This window comes from Tamandua tetradactyla, chromosome 20 (assembly GCF_023851605.1).
Source record: "Tamandua tetradactyla isolate mTamTet1 chromosome 20, mTamTet1.pri, whole genome shotgun sequence".
NCBI classification, from domain to species: domain Eukaryota; kingdom Metazoa; phylum Chordata; class Mammalia; order Pilosa; family Myrmecophagidae; genus Tamandua; species Tamandua tetradactyla.
This window is the reverse complement of record NC_135346.1, coordinates 58689273-58704687: the sequence shown is the minus strand read 5'-3', so window position 1 is coordinate 58704687 and position 15415 is coordinate 58689273. Positions and strand designations below refer to the sequence as shown.

The following is a 15415-nucleotide window of genomic DNA, read 5'->3' as shown; positions in this document are numbered from 1 at the left end:
TTATTCTATGGGCCTTGATGTGGCCTTAGAATTTTCAATTCAGCTTTACCGAAATTCACCAATCGACTGCAGTTTATCCTTAGGGAAGGTTAAAACCTATTTACTACTCTGCTTATTAGGAGGGAGTGGCTTTCTACATCCCGGCTATGGCTAAAAAACAGTACACAACAAAAGATTCTAGGAAAGAGAGGCTGGATATAACCTGCACATTTGTCAGATTGGTTGAACAGTGGAGTTCAATGGGAAAGATGGTCTACCAGAATTAAGCAGTTAGCCCCATTAAGGTCACTTAGCATTGGCACTCATACCTAACTATTTTGTGAATCTAAACAGTGATGGTCTCATGAAGTTTAAATTTTTATCATATTAAAAAAGGCATAAAGAAAGCAAATGTTAAGAGCACCAATGATGTGGTGCTAAAAGTTTCATACCAAATGGAAATTCTAGAGTTGAATAATAAAATAAATGAAATGAAAAATTCGCAAGAGTGGCTCAAAAGCAGATTCAAATTGGCAGAAGAGTCAGTGAACTTGCAGAAAGACCAACAGAAAATACCCAATCTGAAGGACGGAGATAAAAAAAAGAATAAATAATAATGAACAGAGTCTCAGAGACCAGTGGCACAACATTAAGCGTACCACCTATGTGAAATGGGAATTCCAGGAGCGAAGATAAAGAAAGAGGCAGTAAAAACAGTTTGAATAATGTCTGCAAATTCTTCAAATTTGATGAAAAACATTAATCTACATAGTCAAAAATCTTGACAGTCCCAAAGCAGGTTAAATACCTAAGATGTACACTTAGGTACTTCATAGTCAAACTGGTGAAAGACAGAGAAAATCCTGAAAGCAGCAAAGGAAAAACGACTGATGATATACAGTGGAACAACAATAAGATTCATGACTTAACTTCTTATCTGAAACAATGGAGGCCTGAAGGCAGTGGAATGACATATTCAAAGTGGTGATAAAGAACAAAACTGTCAACTAAGAACTTTATATCCAGCAAAACCATCCTGTAAACTTTTTGCTAAGTGAGAGAAGCCAGTCACAAAAGGCCAGAAACTGGATAATTCCACTGATACGAAATGTTCAAAAGAGGTCTCCATAGAAAAAGAAAAAAAGTAGAGCAGTAGTTGCCAGGGGTTAGGGAAGAGTAGGTAGGGATGGAAAGTGACTGCTAATGGGTACAAGGTTTCTTTTTGGGTGATGAAAATGTTAGGTAGTGGTGATGGTTGCATAATTCCATGAATATTCTAAAAACTACTGAAAAGTCTGAATACTCTGAAAGGATGATTTTTATGATATCTGAATTATTATCAATAAAGCTGTTACTTAAAATATCTATCCTTCAAGAATAAAGGCAAAATAAAGACATTGCCAGAAAGATAAAGACAGAGAGAATTCATTGCTAGCAGGCTGGTCTTAAAAGAAATTCCAAAGGAAGACTTTCAGGAAGTAACAGCAGATAGTAACTTAAATCTACAATACAAAATAAAGAGCACTGGAAATGGTGAACGTGTGGGTTAACGAAAAGGCCTAACATTGTGTAAAGCAATAATTATGACATTTTATCATTAAATTTATCACATTTATAGATGTAATGTATATGACAATAATTGCATAAAGGGGACAAAATGGAGTTATATTACAGAAATATTTTTATCTTTTATGGGAGTTAAACTAGTATTAATCTGAAGTCGACTGTTATGAGTTAAGAAACACATCATAATCCCTAGAGTATCATTAAGTAAATAACAAAAAAAATTAAATTAAAAAATCAACAAGGGAATTAAAATGGTATAATAAAAAAGATAACAACAAAGAAGCTGATAAAGATGGAAAACAGAAAGCAGAAATCTGTATTTTCTGCATGATTTTTCTGTAAAGCTGCACTTTTCTAGTTAAAAGAAAACCAAAATAGAAAAGAGACAAATAGAAAATGGAAAATCCAGCCATATCAAAAATTAAACATGAAAAGGCAGAAATTGTCAGACTGAATATAAAAGCAAGACCAACATACATGCTGTCTGTAAGAGACACATCTTAGATTCAAAGATACAAATAGGGTGAGAATAAAAGAACAGAAAAAATATACGATACAAAAGTAATGTGGCTATATTAATTTTAGACAACATGGGCTTTAGAACAAGAAATATTAAAGACAAAGAAGGATATGTTCTAATGACAAAAGGAACAACACATCAGGAAGACATACAAATTATAAATGTATATGTACCTGACAAGAGTCAGACATAAAGAAAAAACTGATCGAATTTAAAGGAAAAATAGGCAAACCAACAATAACAGAAATTTCATACCACACCCTCCGTAACTGATAGAACGAGGAGTTATAAAACCAGCAAGGACCTAGAACGACACTCTGAAAACCATCCCCTAACGTGACCCCAGTGCCATATGTACAACACTCAACCAACAAGTGCAGAGCACGCACCGTTTCCTAGCACACGTGGAAGTCCCAGGAAAGGCCATATTCTAGACTATAAAGCCAGTTTCACTACATTTAAAAGGACTGTAGTTATACAAAGTTTGTTCTCTGAACACAATGAATTTAGTTAGAAATCAACAACAGGAAGGAAGAAATCTGAGAAATCCCCAAATATTTGGAAACAGAGTGACCTGGGCCAAAGAAGAAATTTCAAGGGAAATTAGAAATTACTTTCAACTAAATTAAAATGAAAACAGAACATATAAAAATGTATAGGCTGCAGCAACAGCAATCTTTAAAAGGTAAAAGTTTAGCTTTAAATATCTATCAGAAAAGAAGAGTCTCAAACCATAACACGTTTCACTGTAAGAAACTAGAAAAGTTCAACAAAATTGACAAACTTTTAGCTCGAATGATCAAGAAAATAAACTGAAGATACAAATCAACAAAATCAGGAATCAAAGAGGGCAGGAACTCCTGGAGAAATTTTTTGCCAAGAAATTAGAAAACACCGATGAAATGATCGAATCCCTAGAAAGACATAAATCACCATAACTGACAAAAAAACCTTAACATATCCAGAACAAGTAAAGAAACTGAATTAATAATTAAACATCTTTCCACACAAAAAAGGCCAGGTTCAGGGGGTGGCTTCTATCTAATATTTCAGGAGGAAATAACACTAATACTTTGCAAATTTTTTCAGAAAATAAAGGAGGAAGAAACACTTCCAAACTCATTGTATGAGGCCAGTATTCCCTGAAATGAAAGGTATCACAAAAAAAAAAAAGAAAAAGGAAAGAAAAGTACAGTCTAATACCCTATTTTGTGAATACAGAAGCAAAAATTCTTTAAAAGTATTAGCAAACCAAATCCAGCAACATATAAAAGGATTATGCATCATGACCAAGTGGGAAAACGCAAAGTTACTTTAACATCTGAAAATCAATTAATGTAATACACCATATTAATAGAATAAAGGGCAAAAACCACATGGTCACCTCATTAAATGCAGGAAAGGTATTGGATAAAATCTAAATTTCTTATAAAAGCTCTCAAAACTAGTAAGTAAAGGGAACTTTCTCAATTGATAAAGGACATTTACAAAAAACCCATGGCTAATATACTTAATGGTGAAAAACCACTCCCCCTGAGATTGAATGTTCAATCTTGAAACTTCTATTACCATTGTATTGAAGGTTCTAACCAGTGCATTAAAAAAAGGCTAAAACTAAAACGACAATTAATCTTGACTGGAAAAGAAGTAAAACTCTCTTAATTTGCAGATGATGTGATCCCATATGTAGAAAATCCCAAGGAAAGTACACACACAAACAATCAGAATAAATAAACAAATTTAGTAATGTTGCAGGATACAAGACAATTTACAAAAATCAATTATATTTCTTTATGTAAGTAACAATAGTTTGGTAATGAAATTAAGTAAACAATTCCATTCACAATAGCATCAAAAATAATAGAATAAATCTAACACAAGACATGCAAGACTTGTACACTGAAAACTACAAAACTGCTGAAAAACATTAGAGATCTAAATAAATGGACATCTTGGGTTGGAAGACTCAACAGTAACTTTTGCCAAATTGATCTATAAATTCAATGCAATCTATCAAAATCCCAGATTTGCTTGTTTTTTAAAAACAGAAATTAACAAACTGATTCTAAAATTTATATAGAAAAAAAATTTATATAGAACTGAAAAGGATCTAGGAGGACAGCCAAATCCTTTGGAAAAAGAATACAGTTGGAGAATTTACATTGCCAGATTTTAAAATTTACTATAGGGCCACTTGTCTTACCTATCAAGACAGTCTGAATTAGTACACAGATCGATGGAATAGAATGGAGATGAGAAATCCTTGTATTTGTGGTAACCTGAATTTTGACAAAGATTATCAAGATAACTCAACATGGAAAGGACAGTTTTTTCAAAAAATGGTGCTAGGACAATTGGATAACCCAATCCCCCAAGTTTAGACCCTCCACTTCATACTTTACACAAAAAATTAACTCAAAATGGCTTGTAGAACAAAATGTAAAGGTTAAAACTATAAAACTTCTAGAAGAAAACATTATGGGAAAATCTTTGTGACCACAGGTTATGATAAAGAGTTCTTAGAGATGACATGAAAGGCATAATCCATGAGAAAAAGGTGATAAAGTGGATTTCATCAAAATTAAAAACTTTAACTTCAGAAAGTGCCATTTAAAAACAAAAAGACAAGCCACAGTCTGGGAGAAAATATTAGCAAATCATGTATCAGATAAAGGACTTGTATCCAGAATACATAAAGAAGCCTCACAACTCAAAAATAAGAAGATAATCCAATTACAAAATGGGCAAAAGATTTAACCAATATTTCTCCAAACAAAATATACAAATGGTTATATAATAAGCACATGAAAAGGTACTCAACATCATCAGTCTTTAGGAAAATGCAAATTAAAATCACAGTGAGAAATGATGACAAATCCATTAGGATGGCCATAATCAGAAAAGAAAAAGACAGTAACAAGTGTTAGTGAGGATGTGGAAAAAAATGGAACCCTCATATATTGCAGATGGGAATGCAAAATGGTGAAGCCGTTTTGGAAAAGAGTTAGGCAGTTCCTCAAAATGTTAAACATAGAGTTACCATATGATTCATCAGTTCTACTCCCAGAAACATACCCAACAGAAATATAAACATATGTCCACAAAAACATTTGCACACAAATGTTCATAACAGCATAATTCCTAAGAGCCCCAAACTGGAAATAATTCAAATGTCCATCAACTGAGCAATGGATAAATGAAATGTGGTACATCCAGGTGATGGAATTCTATTCAGCAATAAAAAGGAATGAAGTATACTAATACACGCTACAACTTACATGAACCTCAAAAATATGCTAAGTGAAAGAAGCCAGATGTAAAAGACTACATGTTGTACGACTTCATTTACATGAAGTATCTACAAAAGGCAAATTTATAGAGCCATAAAACATCAATGAGTGCATAGTGCAGGAGATGGGGTTTACTACAAATGAGCATAAAGTAACATAAAGGATAATAGAAAGTTCTAAAACTGGATTGTGGCCATGGTTACACAACTATACCTTTACTAAAAATATTGAATTGTACACTTACACTGGGAAAATTTTCTGGTTTGCAAATTATAACTCAATAAAGCTGTTAAAAAAAAAATGACCAAACTGAGTAGAGCTTGGTGTTACAGGTATTTATCTGGACCGCATATAAATATGGGAGACCTGAGTAGATTAGGAAAACGAACTGGTTTGTTACACTGTATACTCACACACACATATACAGTTTACTTTTTGGAGCACAGCTGCTGTGTTCTCCACGCTTTAAGGTTCAGGGCCTTCCTTCCCTTTCTTCCTAGGCTAAAGATCACTTTTTCTTTGTGCATCCCCAACTCCTAGACATTCCTCTTCACTGCACCTATTATCTACACTGAAATTGCTGTTTCCTGGACCTCACTGCAAGCTCCTCCAGGACAAGACCGTACCTTCCTCATCTCTGTAGCTCTGAGCTCAGCCAGTCCTTGCAAGACAGCAGACATCAGAGAATGTTTGTCAAATTAATGAAAGAAAAGGTGGGCGGGGATTAGTTGGTACTAAAAATGTTTGAAAGATGAGTGAGACAGGAGGCCCAGAAATAATATACATATTAATCCAGGAGTCAGACTAGACTTCTTTTTAAACTGGTGAAGTACACACCAGGGTACAGATTGTGCAGCACCCCAAATTTAAACATCCTCTACCTTGGATGTGGTCAAAAATTCAATTTTATATCAGGGCAATCAGTTCACAAACAGCAAAATTAGCTTGCTGAGCAAGCAAACAAATTATCAGAGAAACCCGATTTCCCTGCACATGCCTGACAGGATGAGCACAGCAGCCTAGAATGTTTTTGTATGTTTGGGCTTCAGCTACCTTGCTAGCTCTGCAAAGAACTGTGAAGAGGTCACACAGCCAGGCCTGGCTAGCGCTAAGTCCTCTTTCCATCTCCCATTTAATTTCAGCTGCTAGGTCAAACGCAGAGCCAAATAGTAAGGATCAACTTAGAGGTGACCCCCAAGCTGGCCTGGTGTATATTCTTGTTCACCACTTTGGGTCAAGCATGGGGTACAAAGCAGCTGGAGCCAAAGCATACCCAGGCCAGTTGCTCAGGCTCCTGACCCCCATTTCCGTAAAGGCCAGACACCTAGAAACACGGGTAAGCTGGGCTCAGCCACCGAGGCCAAAAGGAACATGGGGGTAAGGTTGAAGGCTTTCAAAAGCCCTCAGAGGCGGGTTTGAGTCGAGGGAAGCCAGGTGAGAGAAGGAGCAGAGTAACTAGGGGTAGGGGAACCTGGTGCCAAGGGATGTGGGGAGTCAGGGGGAAACGGTGAGAGGTACTCGCCTCGGCTGCGCTTCTGGCGCGTTAAGGTCAGGGGCTCCATGACAGCGTGGATGGGGACCACAGTCCTCGAGCGTGGGAAGAGCTGCACTGGTGGGCGAGGAGGAAGGGACAAAACCTGGAGCTTGAATGTGAGGCCTTTGGCCTTTTGCGCGCGGGGACCTGCCACCTGGGTTGCGGAGACCTTGGCTTACGGGGTCCATATCCCTGATGTGGAACTCGAGCCCGGGAGTACCCGGGAGCGTCACGCCAGGGGGCGGGCCGGGCGCCAGGGGGTGTGACCGTGGACCGGAGGTCTGGCCTGCGGCCCCGCCCGGCGCTCCCGCCACGCCCTGCGGGCCGAGCAGGCAGGTCGGGGGGCTTCCTGCCTCCCAGGCCCCCGGACTCACCTTCCTCCCTCCCCACCGGTTGGGCCCCGGACACCGCTTCCCACAGGCGGCGCGCCCTCTCGCGGTCGAAGCGCACCCCGTCCGGCTCCCGGCCCTCCCGCTCTTCCGAGCTGTAGTACAGCCCGGCCCCTCCGCCGTCCGTAGCCTCCACGGTGCCCAACGCGGAATATTCCATCTTCCCCGCCAGCCCTAAGCGGCCGAGAGCCGCGCACGCGTCTTGGTCTCGCGAGATGTGGGACGGTAGCGACTTTACGCGGCCAACAAATCTCGCGAGGTTTAGGCGCTGCAGAGCGGTTAGCGGCGCCAACCTTGGAGTTTCTTTGGCTTTTATTCTCGGGCCTTGGGGCGTGTTCTGTGGTGGAGAAAACCGGTCGTCTGCGACGCCGCCGTTCTTTCCCTCCGAGACGAGCTCGTGGGGTCCGTGCCTCTGGGTTCTCACCTGTTCGTGGTCAAAGTTTGACACTAAGCATTTCGTTCTCACGAAGGCCGTGTTGTGTGAGAGTATTTCTCCCATTTTGCTGGTGGGGAAACCAAGGCCCAGTTCCAGAAAGTAGATTAGTTTAGTCTTCGCTGCTAGGAAGTCCTGAAGCCGGCGCTCCGTCTCCGCTGCTAGGAAGTCCTGAAGCCGGTCCTCCGTCTCCGCTGCTAGGAAGTCCTGAAGCCGGTGCTCCGTCTCCGCTGCTAGGAAGTCCTGAAGCCGGTCCTCCGTCTCCGCTGCTAGGAAGTCCTGAAGCCGGCGCTCCGTCTCCGCTGCTAGGAAGTCCTGAAGCCGGCGCTCCGTCTCCGCTGCTAGGAAGTCCTGAAGCCGGCGCTCCGTCTCCGCTGCTAGGAAGTCCGGAAGCCGGTCCTCCGTCTCCGCTGCTAGGAAGTCCGGAAGCCGGTCCTCCGTCTCCGCTGCTAGGAAGTCCTAAAGCCGGTCCTCCGTCTTCGCTGCTAGGAAGTCTTGAAGCCGGTGCTCCGTCTCCGTGATTCAATTACTGCTGATAATAGATCCCATTTGTGGAGTTCAGAGTGCCAACTCCTAGGGCCCAGACCTAGCCCTGAAGTCCAGAGCTGTATATCCAAGGTGCCGGCTTGACATTTCCGTTTGGGGAATTTAATAGGCTTCTTCAACATGACTGTCCAAACCCAAAATCTTTTTTTTTTAATTTTTAAAATTAATTTTTAAAAAAATATGACAAACACAAACATTCTTAACATACGATCATTCCGTTCTACATATGTAATCAGTAATTCACAATATCATCACATAGTTGCATATTCATCACCATGATCATTTCTTGGAACATTTGCATCTATTCAAAAAAAGAAATAAAAGGAAAACAGAAAAAAATTCATACATACCATACCCCCCACCCTCCCCCTCAAAGATCAGCAGTATTTCAATCTAAATTTATTCTAACATTTGTTCGCCTATTATTCATCTTTATTCCATATGTTTTACTCATCTGTTGATAAGGTAGATAAAAGGAGCATCAGACACAAGGTTTTCACAATCACAGTCACATTGTGAAAGCTGTATCATTATACAATCATCTTCACGATACATGGCTACTGGAACACAGCTCTACATTTTCAGGCAGTTTCCTCCAGCCTCTCCATTACATCTTGAATAACAAGGTGATATCTACTTAATGCGTAAGAATAACCTCCAGGATAACCTCTCAACTGTTTGGAATCTCTCAGCCAGTGACACTTTGTCTCATTTCACTCTTCCCCCTTTTGGTGGAGAAGGTTTTCTCAATCCCTTGATGCTGAGTCCCAGCTCATTCTAGGATTTCTGTCCCACGTTGCCAGGAAGGTCCACACCCCTGGGAGTCATGTCCCATGTAGACAGGGGGAGGGTGGTGAGTTTGCTTGTTGTGCTGGCTGAAGAGAGAGGCACATCTAAGCAGCTAAAGAGGTTCTTTTGGGGGTGACTCTTAGGCCTAATTTTAAGTAGGCTTGACCTATCCTTTGTGGGGTTAAGTTTCATATGAACAAACCCCCGGATTGGGACTCAGCCTATTGCTTTGGTTGTCCCCAGTGCTTGTGAGAAAATTAAGAATTCTCCACTTGGGGAAGTTGAACCCTTTCTTGCCAAGGGAACTTTGCAAATACTTTTTTACTCACTGTTCAAATCGCTCTGAGATTTATTGGAGCATAACTCTGGACAAACCTACAAAATCGTATGCCCTACTCCAGTTCCGTGTACTTATGCAAACCCAAAATCTTGCCTTCCAATCCCAGACTTGCCCCTACCCCATTCTTCTGGAGCCATCATTTCTTGTCTAGGTTATTGCTGTAGTCAAACTCAGTCGATTATTCCCTTTGCCTCTCAGGTATTCTGGTCAGTACTCTCAGGCATCCTCTTGTAACAAGCCACATCACAGCAAGACCGTGCTCAGATCATCCAGTGGCTTCCCATTTCGCTCTTTGTAAAATCCAAAGTCCTGACTTTGACCCACAAAGCCCCAGGCAATCTGACTTCCCTGAATTTCCTTGATTTCATCTCAGCCCCCACCTCCTTCCTTCCTGTTGTAGTGGCACTAGCCTTGTTGAATGCATTTTTTCCACAGATAACTGTTTGACTCAGTTCCTTCCTTCCTTCCCTAGCTACCCTGTCTAAACTTTTCCTGCTTTATTTTTTTTCTCCCAAACACTTATTAACTACAGTGCGTGTGTTAAATTTTATTTTGGTAGCATATAAATAACGTAAAACTTGACATTTTAACCATTCTCATGACACAATTCAGTGACTTTAATTACATTCACAATGTTGTGCTACCGTCGCCAACATTCATTACCAAAACTTTTCTGTCACACCAAGCAGAAACTCTGTACTCATTATGCAATAACTCCCCCTTGCCTCCTCTTCCAGCCAGCCCCTGGTAACTTCTAATTTACTTGTCTGTCTCTATGAATTTGCTTATTCTAGATATTTAATATGAGTGGAATCATACACTATTTACTTCATTCCATTTTATGGCAGAATAATAGGCCATTGTATGGACAGACCACATTTTGTTTATTCATCTGTTGATAGATACTTTTCTATTGTGAATAATGCTGTTATGGAACACTGGCATGCGAGTATCTATTTGAGTCCCTATTTTCAATTTTTTGGGCACATAACCTGGGAGTGGAATTACTGGATCATATGGTAATTCTATGCTTAACTTTTTTAGGTGCCACCAAACTTATTAGACATAGCATATATTTTATTTTTATCTTGTTTATTGTTTGTCTCCTCTTTAGAAGGTAAGCCCCAGGAAGGCAGATATTTTATTTTGTTATCATCCAGTCTTCAGTATGTTGAAACAAAGCCTGGCCCATAGTAGGTATATACAAAGTATTTGTTGAATCAAGTTTTTAACCTCATTTATTCAAATGTTTGTTGAGTGTTTATAATAAGCTAGGTGATGTTTTGAGCATTGGAATACTAGTGGAGGACAATGCAATAAACAAGTTAACAGGTAAAATCATTTTTAGATAGAAATAAGTGCTAAGGAAAAAATAAAACAGGGATAGAAATTAGGTGAATGATGTGGGAAGAACATTAGAAAGATTGTTTGGGGAAGCCTCTAAAAAAAAGACAATTGATCATTGACCTTATTGATAAAATGAGTTTGCAATGTAAAGAACTGGGAACAGTTCCAGGAAGAAGGAACAGCATGTGCAAAAGCCCTGAGGCAAGAGTGAGCTTGGTGTTTTGAAGGAAAGGAAAGGATGGCTGCAGTACAGAGAACAATGGGAAAGTAGCATCAGAGGAGGCCAAGGAGAGACAGATACAGATTATTCTCCTTGCCTGGTATCACACAGCTTGCCAATGGAATTTACTCAAATATTCTATAAATATTGTTCACAAGTTCTATATCAGGTTTCATGCCAGGCTCCAGAGCTCCCAAGGCAATAAATGAGTGAGGTTTGTGCAGTATTTTACAGTTTATAAAACACCTTTGACATAAAATATTTAATAATGGGGATGTTTTCCTATTGGGAATTATTTTCATATTTGACAAATGAGGAAATAGACTGGAAAAGGTGAAGGTTTTATCAGGGTCATACAACTAGTTAGTGACTGTGCTTGAGCACTGGTCCTCAGACTGCAAATCCGTGTTCTTTTGTTACACCCGAAGATCAGTGTATAAATAAATAAAAGTCAGTAACTATGTATTCCTATCTTAAAGGAGAGTTCTAACTACCCTTATTTGCACAGCACAAATTATTCAGCTAAAAAATGCTCAAAGGATAGAGGGTATTTTTGTTCAAGTCTTAGAACCCACAAGAGTATTTATATAGAACACTGTGAAGTAAATCTTGGGAGGGAAATATTTAAGTTGCTGTGCGTATTATTGGAAAACAATCTCCCTTCTCCCTGTCGCAATCCAATTAAATGCTCAAAATAATTTCCATTTATTCTCCAATGAATGCCTTCAGGGTTCGTCCTCTGTGCCCGTAGTTACAAAACTGAGTGTCTGAACAGATCTCACTGTCGCCTGTTTTCTGCTTTGTCCTTAATATAAGTGCCCACGTCTGGTCCCCTTGCTGGGACCTGACAGTACAGGTGATGCCTTGGTTTTGTCCGGCTGGCTTTTTACTTCTTCCCTGTGGAGGTGAGAACCATTTTCCAATATGCTCTACGGTGATTGTTGGTATGGGACATGAACAATCCCAAGGAAAAGGCTGTGCCACAGTTCCGCAGACATTTCAAATGAGTAAACACTGCCTCTGTGTGCATACATGCAAATTCATGCTCCACAGTTTAGTAAATTATAATTCCTGCTGTCAGGGAGATTAAACTCTTGTGAGAGAGAGAAAAGTATCCACTATTTACGTAATATCAGAGTGTGTGCTAGCTGCTGTAGTAGGGGTGACAACCTAGGCAGTGCAGATGGGGTGGGGCAATGAATCTGCAGTGTAGGACTCATGGAGGGTATCTGGGTTGCCCCATCTGAGGCTTTCTACTTAGCTCCAGGAACAACTTTCTCTAGTTGTTAGAGGTGGCCAAGGATTCGGTTTTACTAGTAGGACGTTGTGTTTGACTCTGAACCTGAGACTGATCCAAAACAGCAGGGGTACTCCTGAGGAAAACTGTAGAAGAGCCACACTCTGCAGGTGGGGAGGGGTGAGAGGAGACATGCATCTTTGCCACAGTCCTAGTCCACTTCTCGGATTAGATCATTTTATAGTGTCTTTAGAGAATGGCTAGGTTTTAACTCAGAGACTTTACACGGACAGATTAAGGGGATAGTGGAGTTTGCTGATCACAGATTGGGATTTCCAGGAGGTTTTAAGAAGGGGAAGGAGGAAGATTGGATTAGATTTAAGTACTGCTTCCCAACATTTCCCATGACACAGCCAATTTAGAAAATGAGCGTATTGGTATGGTACATTCAATTAAACAGACAAGTCTTCTGCCTCTAATCCAGTAATGGTCCAGGAACACCAGCCATTCCAGGCTGCTGGGCCACCCTGGGGCTGGAGAGATGGGTATTCAGAGCCATATGGGGATGAGAGTCCAGCTCCAATGGATGGCCATGATGGCTTGGACCCTGACCATGTGCAAATCAAGCAAGATGGGCGTTAACCTTCCTAATCTCTGAGAAATAAACCACCTGTTAAAGCTGTAAATTATCTAGTGTGACAACTCTTCTATTCTGTACTCCTGACCTATATGACCTTAGGTAAATTATTTAACTGTTGTAAGGCTGCTTATTCAACTATAAAATGAGGAAATGATACCCATTTCATATGGTGTTGTGAAGATTAACCCCATAAATTAATCCCCATAAATTATTAGCACATTGCTTGGCACATAGTAAATGACAGGTAAACAATTTATCCTGAAAGCTGTTTTTGTGGTAATTTAATAAGTTGATATTAGGTTCGATAAAGACTATCAATTGAATTCTCTTCTCCAAGATTACTAGAATTAATTTCAATTCATAATCTGTGCATTCAATTGGGATCAGAATGTGTTTGGTCTAGTTTAGTGCACCCATGAAATCTATAGTAGCGTAAAATGATTTGACCAAGGTCTTTCATCTCTACCTAAAGAACTGCCAAGAAATCAGCATAGTTCTTGGACTGACATAGTAGTTTGAGTCAAATCAAATCTACAGGCTTTATTGAGGGCCCATTACATGATATGCTGGGCACTGTGCTATTCTCCTCCCTCACCTACAACACATCGTTGGCTACCCATTGCCTGTAGGACAAGGTTAAAATTTCCCACGTTTTAAGTGTAAGATGCCCTTTCTCATCAGATTTCTTCTTCCCTTTCCATTCCCTTCTTCTGAATCAACAAACATTTATTAAGCACCTACCATAAACTAGACATTTAGTTAGGTACTAAGGAATTTAATGTTTCTTTTTTTTCTAATTACTTTTTTTATTGAGGTGTAATTTACATAAAGTTTACCAATGCAAATCTTTTTTTTTTCTTTTTTTTTTCTTTTTTTTTTTTAATTAATTAAAAAAAGAATTAACAAAACAATTAGAAATCATTCCAATCTACATGTACAATCAGTAATTCTTAATAACATCACATAGTTGCATATTCATCATTTCTTAGTACATTTGCATCGATTTAGAAAAAGAAATAAAAAGACAACAGAATAAGAATTAAAACAATAATAGAAAGAAAAAAAACAAAAAAAACAAAAACAAAAAACCTATACCTCACATGCAGCTTCATTCAGTGTTTTAACATAATTGCATTATAATTGGGTAGTATTGTGCTGTCCATTTCTGAGTTTTTATGTCCAGTCCCGTTGTACAGTCTGTATCCCTTCATCTCCAATTATCCCTTCTCTTTTTTTTTTTTTTTTTTTAATTAACGGAAAAAAAGAAATTAACCCAACATTTGGAGATCATACCATTCTACACATGCAATCATTAATTCTTAACATCATCACATAGATGCATGATCATCATTTCTTAGTACATTTGCAACCAATGCAAATCTTGAGTGCATTTTTATATATAAACAAACCCATATAACCACCATGTATATTACGATGTAGAGCATTTCCAGTGTACTAGAAGGCTCCCTTGTGACTCTTCCCTGTCAGTACTCAGCCCAGAAAAACCATTATCCGGAACTCAATCACCATAGCTTAGTTTTGCCTGGTCTTGAACTTTGTATAAATGAGTTCTTAATTTAAAAATATTTGGGGCTCTTCTATATTTCTTATTGCCAATTTCTAATTTAACTCCATTGTGATCAGAGAACATCCTTTGTAAGAGCTCAGCCTTTTGAAATCCATTGAGATTTGTTTCATGGCCCACCATATGGCCTACCTTAGTGAACATTCCATTTATATTTGAAAAGAATGTGATTTTGCAGTTGTTGAGTGTACTGTTGCATAAATATCAATTATTTATGTCATGGTGTATTCAGCTCTTCAACATCCTTACTGGTTTTTGTCTAGTCCATCAGTTACCGAGAGGGGTGGTATTAAAATTTCCAATTATGTCTGTTTTTCTTTTTTGGTTTTGTTTCTTTTTGCTTCATATTTTTCATTTCCAAATATATAATAGGAAGTCATATTTTCTAGTTAGTGACACTTTTATCAGTATGAAATGCTCCTCTTTATCCCTAGTAATACTTGTTACCTTAAAGTCTATTTTGATATTAACTTAGCTATGCCAGCTTTCTTCTGTTAGTATTTGCATAGTATATATTTTTCCATTTTTTCTTTTGTGTTCTTTTTACCTCCATATCCTTATATTTAAATAGTGCTTCGCTTGTAAATGGCATATAGCTGGGTTTTAAAAATCATTTAATTTATACTGTATAAAGATATCTGATTTTGAAAGTCTCTCTTCCTAACTTTTTGTAAGTTGTGATCAACAAGGATTAATAAAAATTGTATATTTTCTACAAATACCAAAAAAAATTGATTTTAATTACTGATAAAGTGTGCCTATTTCTGCCATTCTTCTGTTTGTTTTCTGTTTACTCCATCTGTTCTTTGTTCCTCTTTTCTTACCTTCTTCTGGATTAATAATTATTTTTATTATTCCTCCATCTATTTTTTGAGATTATTCTTATAGTGATTGCCCTAAATATTATAATATGCATCTTTGATTCATTAGTCTACCCTAAATTCTTTTCCCACTTCCTGAATAATACTAGACCCCTATAACAGTTTAACTCTAAAAACTT

The 15415-nt window shown here is 38.7% G+C and overlaps 1 protein-coding gene across 7 annotated transcripts in view; it reads right to left on the bottom strand.

Annotated features, from left to right (window-relative positions):
* Positions 1-8116, bottom strand: part of ZNF346 (zinc finger protein 346) — a 29371-nt gene extending 21255 nt beyond the window's left edge. Inside the window, exons 1-2 of one of the 7 annotated variants that reach the window (XM_077137731.1) lie at positions 7264-8116; positions 6878-6964 (exon numbers count right to left, since the gene is read on the bottom strand). In XM_077137731.1, coding sequence (XP_076993846.1) covers positions 6878-6964; positions 7264-7777 — 601 coding nt within the window. In that variant the 5' untranslated portion in view covers positions 7778-8116. The remainder of the gene's footprint in view (positions 1-6877; positions 6965-7263) is intronic. The other 6 variants (XM_077137733.1, XM_077137730.1, XM_077137729.1 and 3 more) reach the window with 6 other exon arrangements.
* Between the last annotated feature and the right edge of the window lie 7299 nt (positions 8117-15415).